Genomic DNA, 14,091 nt, shown 5'->3' on the forward strand with positions numbered 1-14,091 from the left:
AGAACGTAATGAACAGGGAACTTCCATCTGTAACTGGATTTCAGAGAGCAAAAGCTGCACTCCTCATGCACAGATCTTAAAAGATTCTTCCAATTTTTTTTTTTTTTGTGAGAACACTGTTGATCACAAGAAGGTTTCTGTAGTGGGTGAAGAAATAAAATGTGAAAAGTAAATGAAATATGAAAAAATTGGCAGAGAGCTGTAGCCCAAGTTTAACTGTGTTTCTTATATAATTTGTGTTCAATGTTTCTTTCTGTTTCAAAACCTGGAAAAGTGGAAATTTGGAAGTATCCTTTGTCGGTCCACCTGATGTGATGTTATAGGAAAAATGTTGTATTTTGTTGTTTGTTTTTTTTTTAAACCCACATTTGGGCAGTTTCCATTTAAGTGATTTAATGTGATGTACTATTAGTCTAGTTTCTCTGTCCCTATTACTCTTCTCCATTTTCAGAATTGCCCCTTTTTTGACCGTTTTGTGGGCAGGATTAGTATTTTAAGAACACTGTGCTAGTATGGTCCAGCAGAATGGCTGGCTCAACAAATACTAATGGATTGGGAAATGTGCTCATAAAGTAGGCTTGTGCTGCATGCACAGAGCGAGTCCTACTTAAGTAACAGACTACAAGTGCCTCTCTCCTTGGCTTTTACGAGGTAAACAACTGGAATGGATTAATTATACTGCAATTTCTGCAGCCTAGCTCAAATACGATTTTGAGAACCTTGACTGCAGTTAAGGAAAATGTTTCATAAGATGAATAGCAATTGCACTATTTGTGATAAATGAACTTTTCCTTAGCATGTAGGCATAAGGGAGCTGATTATAGGTCATCAGTCTATCAAAGGGCCGTTGGAAATTTTAAGCATTCTGTTTTCATTCCTTTCTAATGTGAAGCAATAGAATAGCTTTTCTTTATACAGATTTAAAGATATGTATTTTCTTTTATCAGCTTTGTGATGTTAGACTGAAAGACCTGAATAAGTAAACTGACTACACTGAATCATCTGTGAAATGCAAATCCAGTCAGTTCATCAACTCTGTTTTTTCTGTGATATTCTCTGTTCTTTTACTCATTCCCCAAGATCTCTGGTCTGGGACTGTAAAATGTTTTCAGCTACTGTTCTGATTTGTGTTTTATAAGATTTTCCTGCTGGCCCTGTGTATGTAAATGTCTACTGTGGGGGAGTCATTAAGACGACAGCACAGATTGAGTACTATACTGCACTAGAGGAAATTGAACCCATTTTAAAGAAAGTGGCTGACCCAATAGCTTTCACTTGTCAGGTAAGTTGACTTCTCAAATTTTAATTAAAGAAAAATAGAATGTAAGTGCCTGAATGAATTAAGAGATAGTATGCAGTCTTTTGATTGCACAGTAATTTCTAATGGCTCAGTAGTAGATTAAGGATTAAGAGGCCTGTTTCTTAGATGTCTAGTTGCAAGCAAGTCAGGCAAGAGAAAAAAAACTTTCCATTTTCTTGTTTTGTTAAGAGAGTGATGTAAACATCCTTTGTGCTGTATATGCCCATTGAGCAACATGCTGCATTCCAAAGGTTGAAAATGAGAACAAATATTAGTAAAGTCCCTCTCCATTTAAAGTGTTATTTTTCTGTATGTTCTGAAACCAATAGAAACAAGTAATCTTAAACCACATTGCATTTGGAGGGTTATTATTCGCTCACCATCAAACCAAATTTTTCTGGCATAGCTTGTATGGGAGGCAGTAGGTTGCTGTTCATGTAGAGTCCATTTACAGCTGCTGAATTATCATTCATGTGATTTGCTGGTTGCCATGCAGATTCTTTGCATATATTTAGAAAAAATCAGGTTTTGAGCTGTGTTTCAGATCAGCACGGCAGACTGCAGTGCTCTGCAGCCTGTTCTTTGCCAGTGGCACATGAAAAATAACAGGAAAAGAAAGCATATATTAAGAAAGGATGGAATCTCGTTTGTTTGTATCACTGTATTATTTGCTGAATGGTCGGTAGCCCAAGCAGACCTTTCATGATCTCTATATTGTAATTGCAAAGCCAGAACAGAAATAATAGTCTGTGTTTCCAGTGCAGTCTCATTTTCCTGTGACAAATATACCTTATCTGCCACCTAAGGCATTACACTCATAACAAAAGCATTAATAAAATATGATATATTACATTATTATTGTTCTATTAAGGATGAGGCTAGATTCCTTCCGAGTATGAGTTACTTCTGTTCTAGGAAAACAGGCCATTGCACAAGGAAAACAGTGCAACTCAAAGAACAAATGTATTCTTAAATTCTTTATGGTATCTATCATTTTTTAGCCTGTGTTTTGAAGTATATCAAAGTACGCTTCTAACAGGTCTCATTTAAACTTGTATGCATAAGAAATGTGCCATAATGATTTAAAAATTTTTCACTAACATGGTAACCTAGATACCTACAACACACAAGGTATTTCCACTGGAGAGTTATTTGTGTTATTCAAGAGTTTGGCCCTTCATTTAACCAGCATGACTTATATATAGTAAAGCACATGCAATTCAAATCACATTCAAATGCAAAAATAATTCTGTGCAGAGCAGTAGTGCACACCAGGAAATGCAGCTGTAATGTTATGACCCCGAAGTATGTTTAACAATTCCTAACCTTTACTCATCTGAATAATAAGCAAGGGTTTAAATGTGGTGACACTGCTATATGCTGTTATTTTTATGGTTTTGGTAACTGAAAAACGAACGTTGAGAAAATGTTTTCAACTGGGTAAGCTCTACGGTCCACACAGTGTCACGGCTACTCTGTGGCAAAGTGTACGGATGGTAATTCTTTTTTAAGTGTACTATATGTTGGAAGATTTGTCTCATTTAATGGTACCTGCTGGGCCACAGGGGGAGGTACACTAACTAGCTAGGTAGCTAAAATTTTTCTGCAAACTTTTAAAATGGGCTCCTGATTTAATGTCAACAAGCTACATCATAAAGATGCGATTTACAGAACATAATTTAATTTAATCTTTAAAATATGTTCACAAAAGGAAAAACAAAACAGGCTTGATACTAATTAGAATTCCCATCAAGTAGCAAGAGTAGTAGTAACTTCTCTTTAACCAGGATAATTAAAACCTCTGAGACTATCAACTTATTTGCAGAAGTATCCTGGGGCAACAGTCGTTTATCTATGCAAAGTAACAATCAAACACAATGGAAAACAAAACTGATATAAAACAGAAAAGCTTACAGCAATTATTGATCAAAGCAGTATCACTCTGTGGTTTGAAGGAAAGTTCAAGATTTTCACAAGTACTTGCAATCTGAGAAGTATCTCCTTATTAAAATTCTGTGATGAAAGCAAATGGCTGCATTAGTTCATACCAAAGACACAGTGCTTTGGTAAAATGCTTACACTGTATTCCGTATTGTCTTGCCAACCTTTCCAGCTCCTTTGAGATGCTCCACTTTGTCCCCCAGTAGAGCCAAAGAGATAGACAAAACCCAGCAAATAGGATTACAGAGATCCATTTTTTTTAGTGATGGTCAGGTGAATTCATGTATCTTAGTGGGAGACTATCAAAATATGATACCACGGCATTTATGAATCTGTTTGTAGAGAGCAATTAAAGACTGACGTTAGCTAAGGTTTTGATTAATCATAATCTAAGATTTTACAAATCATGGTCTTGGATAAAATTCTCTGCTCTATCTGATGGATTGCAATTTTCTGTTCCAAATCTTTCTGAATTTAAAAAGCATTTACCAACATCAGCAAGATATTTTAAACAATCAAATAAATATTTCAAGTGTAATTGAAGAAATAAATAAAATTAAATAAGTTTCTTTGCATGAGTTTTGAAAGAAAAAAATTGAAATGTTAAAGTAGGAAGACTTGGGATCATAATAACTGAATCATAATGCTGAATGGATTTGCTATGAGAATAAGAGTTGGCTAAAGGTCATGAATTTTGGTTCTTTCACGTAATTCTGCATTCAAGAAACTCTCTTAGGGAGTTTATGTTGTTGCAGTAGCCTAATGTACTGACTGATTTTAAGGTTTTTATAATTCATAATTAAACTTTTTCATATTTCATGTTTTACTTTACATCAACTAATCTTTTCAGCATTCTGCTTGATTTATATGCTGTATTGATTTTTCTCTCAGAGTTCCTACCAAATGGAATTATTGATTCAAACATCTAGTGTTGGGGTTTCCTGGCACAGATTTATTAGGTTAAAAAAAAAAAAAAAAAATTGAGACTAAGGTCATATCCTTATTACTGAAGTTGCTGAGTCCATGTTAGTTTGAGTGACTTAGAATATCTAGAAAGATTGAAGAAGTCTTCATGACAAACTTTGGTTGAATAATACTCCTATGATTTTGAGATGCTTGGTATCTTAAAAGGATGTTTTTATCATGGCCATTAAACAGGATTCCAGTTACAGTGGATATTGGAAAAAAAGAATGAAAATAAACTGCAGCCTTCTCTCTGAAAACATGTAAAATAGCTGTATGACTTATGTGGTGATATGCATCTCTACCTGATTCCCAGAGATACTTCCTTTGAAACTGTATTTAATATTTCCATCTTCTCAGCCACATCAACAGCTGTTATTTTAAAATGTTTCTTTCTTTTCCTCTAGGTATGAAAGCTGTCCATATTCTATCACTGGCTAAAATTGTCAGAAATGCTTGAGTGATTTTTAAACCTAGCCCATTCTTTTTGGCAGAAGCAATCGAGATGTGGAAGTGCATATAAAGTAGTGTCTAATATGTAAGAACTACTGAAGAAGTTCATCTTTATGTAAATGTAGCCTTGTTAGTACTGCCAAAGCCTGTGTAGAATATTAATTTACTGGCTGTGGATGCTGTGTTTCAGTGGCACACTTTTTCAGGGCTTGGTTAGCAGTTTTTAAAGAATTTAAGTAATCTTGTTCACAAAAGTAGCAAAATATGTACTTGGTGGTCTCCTCTTTCAAGGATGTTTTTGGAAGCCCAGGTGTGATGGTCAGCACTTGGGGCTTTTCTGTTCACAGCTGTGTCCCGTTGCTCTGAGAAGCGTTGAGGGAATAGAGATAGTGCCTGTGGCTGGGAAGATGGGATTGGAGCAAGCAGTAGTGCTTGCTGAAGGACTTCGAGTACTGGAGCAGAGAACAGTTGGCTGTGCTTCAGAGAGTATGGGAAGAATTGCCTACAAACTCACTAGCTTAATTCTGAGGGGCTGCAAGGACGTAGGGGGAAACTAGCACTATTGCCTATTTTCTCCAGTGTTGTAAATCTTTATTTGGATAAAATGTGGGCTTTCTCAAACTCCTGAGTGGCTCAGAGTTGTCTGCAGGCTGCTTAATGTTAAGTACAACTTTAAATACAGTTCTGCTTCTGTTGGCTTTGGTGAAGCTTCAGCATGAACTTCAGGTTTGTAATGTTGGTGAGATTTCTTGGGAAGATTTCATGGGCCTATAGAGATCTGTATAGGGTGCATTAAAATACGTAAACACAGCATACTTTGAGTCTGCGCGTGCTGTGGGGCAGGAATGGGCAGTAAAGTAAAGGTCTCTCAACAGAATTGTTTCTTGGGGAGGTGACATTTATGATATGGAGCTGGGTAGTGCAGAGCAGCCCTATTCCTAGTTCTGTTTTGCTGTTGTTTTAGCTGTTATCTTCGCAGAAATGCTGGAACAGGCCCTCCTGTATGTGAGATAAAAGACATAGCTGCCTTTTTTTTTTTCCTCTTGATTAACTAATCCTTTTATTTCCTTTTGTATCTTTGTTGAAGAGCAGCAAAACAAAGCTCCTCGTTCCAGTTTAGTTAACAACATAGCTGGTTAAATCATTGCTTAAGCCTTCAGATTTTACGTCCCAGGAGTAAGATGAAAACCAGAAATTGAGGTGGAAAACTTGAAGCAAATTGCACTGATAACTTTATATAAGAAGTGTATTGTTCTTGACTTGTAAATCATAGAAATGGATAAGCTGGTCATTGGAGTGTGAGAAATTTTGCTGCGAGTTCTGTGTTCAAGAACTTGTTCCATCTCAGGTTGTGAAACATTGTTTTATTCCATGTAAATTTGGTTGTCTCAGAGTGAAGTAAGAGCTATGCATTCATAAGGTATTCCTTCCATAGATTTCTGACTGACTAAAATGGATAAGGAAGGGTTTTGGTCTCAGCTCATATTAAAAAGTAGAGGAGATTTGTAGGCAAGATTTCCCGGAATGATTGCTGAAAAGAGACTATGGAGTGCTTATTTATCTTGGATATACAGTACAGTCTGAAATGGATTCTGTCTGAAATTGCTCCTCTGGAATTTCAAGACAGAAAATAAGAGGCAGGTGTTGTCAGGGTGGATTTTGTTTGTTTGTTCATTTTCTTTTGAACAGAGAGGGTTAGATAGGTAGCACAACGTGTAAGGGGTATCCCTCCTATTTTAAATGGAGATAAAAAAATATTACTTCAACTTTAGTTTGTCTAGAAGCCCACTTAAATTCTTATTCTCTGCACAATGTGATATCTACTATACAGTTGCTTCAGTGAGTACAAGTGGTTTTGAGCCTCTTTTTTCAAGACACTCATCTGAGCTAGTTCCTGTGTTACTTGGTTTTGTCCTACTCTAGATCGAACTCTATTAAGGTAGTGTAATGATAACTTATCAGGATCTGCCACATACACTCATCTGAGCTAGTTCCTGTGTTGTTACTTGGTTTTGTCCTACTCTAGATGGAACTCTATTAAGGTAGTGTAATGATAACTTATCTAAGAAGACCTACTTGGAATAAGAGAAAATAGTATGGTTTCCTAACTGAATTTTGATTTTAGTCCTCTTAATAACTTGTAAACATAGTGTTGTTGTTCATGTTAATAGTTTGGAGGTTTTATAGATACTTGGGAGGTTTTGAATGTGCTTTCTGAATTCATACTAAATTTTGTACTTAGGTTAGATCTTTATTCTAGAACAAGCCTCAAAGATCTTTTTTTCCTAGGTGGAGTCTTTTTTTAATGCTTATTACTTTGCTTATTGAAGATTAATGTATGTATTCATAATTATTGAATAAAAGTACAGAGAATATAATGTGGCAGCACAGAAAGGGAGTGAATTTTGAAAAGAAATGCAATGGTTTTTATCTGTCTTAATATTGGAAGGGCCAGGGTTAATTATGGGAAAAATAAACAATCATATTGTTAGCTTCCTACCTGCATAAACTTATCTTCTAATTCTTGGTAGGAGTTGGATGAAATTATATCCTGCCTCTGCATTCAACATTTTCTGATCATGTCATACTTACTTTTCTTACTCCCTTTTAACAGTCTTGGGAATTAAACTTCAGGTTTCGTAAGTAGACCCCTCTGTCCTTTTCTCCTCAGCATTTCACTCATAGACATGTTTTTTTTTTTTCCAAGTTCATATGCTAAGCATGTCTGCAGATGTTCCCTTTTAGTGATCCCAGAATTGTCTTGGCCAGCAACAATCCAGCTTTGGGAAGGCAAACTCAGGGCTGCTGGCCCTGAGCAGAGTAAAGCAACTCCCCCTGAGCTCTTCTCTGCTGTGGCTGAGCTCCTTTTGGTGCCCGGTGCAGCAGACTGGACTAGAGCTGTAGTACTTGGCGTAAAATATTCTTACTCTTCAAATCTCCGTAGTCAGGCTGCTCTTGTCAGGCCAGGCAAATAAATGTTTAGTTATGGCTACCTTGAAAGTTGTTAGGCATAGATCTTGACCTTCTGTCCAGAAAGAGGCACTCAAAAATCTCCTGGCAATCAGTGAGAATTTCCCTTGTCTAAAGACTACCTGTTTAGTAGGAAGCCGATCTATCTGGTTGATATCAGTTTCTTGTTCTGTCAACAAAGTTATGTGTTGGCTGATGAAACTGAAACTGTTTCCTACCTAAGCAAGTCCACAATCTTAATGTACAAATTTTGGGTAACAGAGTGCTACTATAATCTTTAAACTCACCCTGAATTACTGCTGTAGTAAAACATAAATCTTCCTGTCCTTACACTTCATCCAGAAGTTTTTAAGTCATGGCTGGACTTCATACGTTATAATATGTGTTTATGTGCAGTTGGGTCATATTGACATGATTCTTTTGTATTAAAATTTCTCTTCTATAGTTCTCAAAAATTGAGTTGCTCTTACTAAGAGAGAGTTTGCCATAATACTGTTTTGAGTAATTTGATTCACCAGCACTCTGAGTATAAAGTTAAAAATACATATGCAACAAATGCACTAACATTTTTTTCTGGTTTTTCTTTCTTTTAAGCAGGCATTGAAATTTTCTTCTGTAGAGAAGGTAGACAATGTTCTGACTTCATTATTGAAAAGCAAGATATCTAGTTATGAATTCAGCCCGTTCCAAAGTGAAGAAGAGCACCATCAACAAGCTAGTGAGTCACTTGTTCTATGTATTGATTTTTATTACTGATGCTATGGTTATTACTTATAAATGTTAATAAGACAATCTTTAAGTATTGAAAGCTTCTCATGAAATGGAAGAATCCACAATAAAGACGACATAAGAAGGAAAAATGGGAGAAAGAATTCTGTAAATCATTACTTCGTGACTCAGTACTTTGTATTTTTACAGTACTTTTTATTCTCTGGATTTTTGATCAGCTTTGGATTAACTGCAAATTGACAGCTTTACAGCTGAGCAAAATTTTACTTACAGAGAAGATGGGTAATAAGAGTCATGTGGAGATGCCTGTACATGATATGTTTTTTAATAATTGTTCTTCTGCAATGCAGGTTAGACTTCACTTTTTCCAAGTCTGGAGAAAATCGGGGAGATTTCTCTATCTGAAGAGCATGGATGGCTTTTGATCTTAGAACAGTACTAAACTTCTACAGTCACTTTTAGTACCTATGCACTTAATAGTTTTCATTACTTCTGGCAAAAGGATAATTTTATTATTTTTAATTTTTAAAAGAAGGCATCCCAGTGAGTTAGAATTGGATTTCTCTATAAAGTGGACACATTATATGCACAATTCAGTCATGCATCAACAGAAGCTACTGTTAGTACCGAATGGAGGGCCCTGGTTAGGAATTAACTTACTAGGGATTCAGATTGGTTTGCAATATACCAAGAGTGCAGTTATTTAGCTTGTGTTTTGAAAGCATTATTATGATGTTATTTCAAATATGTATTAAACCTCAGCTTTCCTAAGAAACTTTTGGGGAAAAACAATACTCAAGAAAATGTGTTTCCCTTCTAAAATACTTGAGGAAGATATGTTCAGGATCCTGCTTGACCTCTGCTTTGTGCAGCTGGACTGTGGTTTTGAAAGAAAAATAAGCTCTCTACAATCCGTACAACATACCACTTCTCATAACTAAATACAAACAAGTTTTGAAGGTAGCTCTGCTGGGATTACCATCATCTTTCCTTTCCTTTTTTTGTTGATGCAGTTCACTCCTCTGTATTAGATAAACATGATTCAACTTGTAGTGTAAAAATGAGCTTAAATGTCAAAGTTAGTGGAAGCAAATAAATGAGGCACCTGTCCTTGGCATTTTCCTGTGCAAGACTGCAGGATGGGGGTGGATAAGACACATTCAAGAGTCTTTCCCAATGTGAAATGTTAATTGATGAGCAAAAGATTTTTCACTTCTCTAGTAACTGTTAGATCTGCTGATGTTTTTTGCATATTGAGAATAATGCTAACCAACCTGCTATGGCCCCAAAAAAGGCCTGTGTGGTTGAAGAGCAAGTTGACTGCTTGAGCCATGTAGTGACCTTAAAATGAACTGGTTTGATGTATGGCCTGAAAAGAAGGTGCAAAGTTAGATGCCAAGATTCTTCATGAAAGAAAGATGCGTTTGCAGAGCTGGAAGCACTCAGAATGTGGGAGACTTAGACTCTGATCCCTCTTCTGCCTGAAAGTTATATAAACCTGTGTCTTTGACTCCCATGAAAGCCTCCCAAACAGGCACTAGAGATGTCCAGTAGCAAATGAGAGGAGGTCAAGCTTTCAGCATGAGGCATAGATAAGAGAAACCTTCCTCTGTATTGTTCTACATGGATGTTTTATTTGAACGTTCTCGCTGGCACATCAGGGTACAGCTGATAAATTGCTGCACTTGAAAGATCTCAATATGACCTCAAAACAAACCAAGAATGAAGACCTTATGATTAATTTATTGGATAACTAATGAATTGCATGGTTTGACTTCTCACAAAGTGTTCATCTGTGTGATTAAAAACTTGGGAGTGTAAAAATACATATAAAAGGCATGTGATGTAATTAAATTAAAATGCAGTGTGATGCTTTCCCATACAGACAGTGGTTTGGGTCAAAACATCATGAGATGCATGTTTGCTTATGTAATTTTTTAGGAGCCATTCCCATCCCCAAAATGACTGTTCAGTATTTTTTTAGCATGATAATGCAGTACTTGTGAGCAGTCAGCGTGTAGGTTGGTAAAGTCAAGATGGGTGGCAAAGGTGCAAAAGGTTAACTGTGATACAGATGAGAAAGCTGAATGCAGACTGAATAGAAATCACTTGAAAATATTGTGTTTAACAAACAGAATTAACTGAGAGACAGAGCCAAGGCTTGTCTGGGAGTTTTAGTGGTGGTGTCATCCCTTGTGGAAGGATGTAACTAAAGGTGGAAGTACTGTGTAAAATATTGTACATTCTGTACTGAATTGATTTCAGAGTATATTGTATGTAAATTATTCCTTTATATTCTGGTAATAGAATCCAGTCAAAGCATACTTACAAATCCAAACTCATATTTCAAAAAACTTCTTGAGAAATATTTTTCTTCTAGGAAAGCCCTGATTCTGCTCATGAATCCTCAGATTTGGGAATTCTTGTTGCATTGATTCCTGTCCAAGAAATAACAATTTACTTGAGGAAAACCTGTTTCATTTTTCACTATTAATTAATTTTCATTTTTTACAAGTTAGCTATTACTATTTCTCTGATTAAACTCAACTATTGATGCTTATGGAAAGTCCTGAACTTGCTTTGTAGAAAACAGTGCTTTTTGTCACCTAAAACCGGTAGCAACATAGCAAATCCTATTCTGATTTCTGTAATTTTTTTTCAAGTTGAAACATCTCTCCTAAAAGAAGAAATTGAGTCTGGGTTTTCAGCTGCTAGCAAAATAATGGGGGGGGAGGGGAAGGTAGTGGTATTAGTGCTGTAGAAGTCATCTTAGGTGGCTATTTAAATTGCTCAAAAAACAGAACATGTCCTGTTTCAATAATTTGGGAAATAAAAGAAGTATGTCTTACAAGATGTGCAGAAATATCACTGTAGGTTGCTCTGTTTCCTTACTGCAGTTTTATGAAAATTCCCGCAGGCTAAGACAATGCTACAATACAGTAATATTAGATTTTATGCTGTTTTATAGCTGAGATTTTCCAGAGTTCTCTGCAGAGAAGAGACAGGATTATGACAGGACAAAACATACAAAAAAACCCCAGCAACTCCCTCTACAGCCTGTGTATGTCAACTAGAACTTTAATTAAAAGCAAGCACTGGCCTCCATGTTAGTTGAAAGTTGAAGGAGCCACCTTAAAGCACTTAATGTGCCACTTGAGTACTTTGTCTTTAACCTTTCCTTCCAGCTTGTGATCATCAGCTAGCTAGTTCTCACTGTCGGTGCCAAACAGCCACAGCTTTTCTCTGTTAACATTCTCCATTAAAGGACTGATACTGAGTACAAGCTGTTCACTTCCAGTTACCCTAATAACTATTACTTTTGTTCAGTTCTGTATAGTTAGCTGAAGTGTACCAGTTGTTCCAGTTTCACAGCTGACGGAATTTCCAGCAATTTTCACCAATTCAGTGTGACAAACTTGCAAGTTCAAGAATGGTATTTTCTGCCTGAAGCACGTGGGCTTTCAAATAATTACAGCCTCTTCCTAATGTGTATAGTACAAGACTTCATTTAAAGCAGTTAAACATGGTATTGGATGGAATTTTCTTTACAGCAGAACATCTGTCTTAAGAGTTCACTCAATTTTGAGAATTGGCAATTAAGGAACAGTTACAATTTAAAAAACAAAAAAGCCACAAATAGATCTTGCAGTGGGCTTTTCTTATTTTGACAGTGGTACGCATAGTCATCATTGATTTCTGCTATAGAACCTGGTGGAAAGAGAGAAGTTCTTCACCTTTTCTTAGTGACTTGGGAGGGGTTCATACAGCTAGTGGTGTCTCTTTTCAGAATGAGGGCAAAAAAGAAAGACCAGGAGGCTTCAATCATCTCTTTTGAGGTCGTTAACCTTACCATATTTCTTAATTAAGTATGTATTTGGGGGAGAAATTTCTGTGAGGCCAAGTCCAAGGAGACTTCCCCTCACTTAATGAGAGGCAAAGCTATTAGCTTATATTATTAGCTAATTATTGTTAGCTATTATGAGCAGAGAGTGACTGCTGGTACCGCAGCTGCGTACAGAAATGGTCATTGAAATGTTGCTGAGGTTGCTGAAACAACAGCAGCCATCTCCACTGTCTGTATAGCATTTACCAAGACAGCAGTCGTGCCAAGGTGGCCTCAAGAAGTTCAATGCTTTGGGGAGTTTTGTCAGCAATACTGGGAAAGCTTGGCTGTTGAAGATTGCATCCTACTTTGTGTGAGTGCAGGGTGCTGCCAGTTGAGTGCCTGAAAATCAGGGTATTGAAAGCTGTCTTAAGTTAGTGGAGCTAACTTAAGAGGGTCCTCACAATGATTTTTTGCCTTTTGTCACAACTTCATGCCACCAGGCTTCAGGTTCATGAGTGGAAGAGACTAAAACTGTCCATTTCAACCACTTATTTCCTTTTTAGTATTATGTAAAATATCTCTCTACACCACCAGTATCGCTTTTAAAGTTCTCATGTGTGACAACAACCTCTTTTTTTCTGCTTACTACAAGGAGCGATATAAAAAAGGTTTGTTCTAGGAAATTGATTTATTAATTTAATTTTTTTTTTTTTACCATCCTTCATGGCTGGCTGAGGTATTTAATTTGTTAATGATGTAGTTTCCTAGTGTTCAAAGTATATAAGTGTAGGAGTCCTGCCTGAATGTCAAACTCAGCTAGGGAGGAGTTGAGTGGTGACCAGAAAAAACAGCTCAAGTGCAAGGAGCTGAAGGGGTTTTGGAATACCTGTTTTGTGTTACTTTAAGAATGCAGGTATGTATTCTAGGCAGGTATATGCCTGCCTAGAGCAGGCTTATGAATATCATCTACTCCTCTTTCTATTGGTGAAGAAATCGTAGCATCCAGTCCCTTGGTAATATGGACTTGATTGCCCTTTCAGATTTGTGACCAGTTGTTTTGGGTTTCATTAGTATGAGTGGAAATTCACTTGGAGCATGTTATTAATACTGTGTTAAGGCTCTTCTTACTAACTATATTTGACCTTCCAGTGTCTCCTAACAGGGTGCAAACTATTGAGTAAAGTTCATAAAATTTACTCTTCTTTAAAATCACTGCTCAATGCCTATTGCATTGGTGGACATTTAAAAAAATAAATAGCAAGTACTAAGAAAAGCAGTTTGATGATTTGTGGAAGTTTTTCTAAATATTAGCTCAGGTTTGAACACTTTTTTAAAGAGAATCCTTTTTTCTCCTACATTTAGAAAAGTCTAGACAGAAGTAAGAAGTCAAATGCATATACTCTGCGCTAAAATTGATAGTTCTTCAAATGACAGAATCAAACCCAGTTTGTGAGACTTTAAAATATTGAGCAATATTGAGTAGAGAAGTTGTGTAGCATCTACTTGTCTAAAAAACCTTAGCTGCTATGCAGTTTTAAGATTGCCTATTGTAGCCCAAAGGATTTTAAAGCACACTGCAAATACAGGGGAATATAAGCTATAACACATACCCTTGTTGATGGAAGCTTAACCTGCCAAGGCTTCTAAAACAAGTGACTTGATTTACACAGGTGGTGTGTATTTACATTTTCTTGATTAGATTTTTCTTTGCCTGATGGAAATAAAAGTCAGGCAACACTCAATTTGTTTAAAAATCAGTTTTAGGGTTGTTAATGGGACTTTTGACTAAAATGTAGCCCACTCAAATACCTTGTGTCAAACTAATATTGGACGGGATAGTGGTGGAATATTCTTTGTCCAAAATGCAGTCAAGAATTGTCCTAACGTTGTTTTTCTCAGTTAGTACTTA

General features: G+C 36.4%; 1 protein-coding gene across 1 annotated transcript in view; it reads left to right on the forward strand.

The window, feature by feature from the left end:
* BANK1 (B-cell scaffold protein with ankyrin repeats 1) overlaps positions 1-14,091 on the forward strand; it is a 119,767-nt gene that overhangs the window by 22,749 nt on the left and 82,927 nt on the right. The window contains exons 5-6 of the mRNA XM_017736874.1: positions 1,140-1,282; positions 8,225-8,345. Of these exons, the coding sequence (XP_017592363.1) occupies positions 1,140-1,282; positions 8,225-8,345 (264 nt within the window). The remainder of the gene's footprint in view (positions 1-1,139; positions 1,283-8,224; positions 8,346-14,091) is intronic.

The sequence above is a fragment of the Corvus brachyrhynchos genome, unplaced genomic scaffold (genome assembly GCF_000691975.1).
Source record: "Corvus brachyrhynchos isolate BGI_N302 unplaced genomic scaffold, ASM69197v1 scaffold175, whole genome shotgun sequence".
NCBI lineage: Eukaryota > Metazoa > Chordata > Aves > Passeriformes > Corvidae > Corvus > Corvus brachyrhynchos.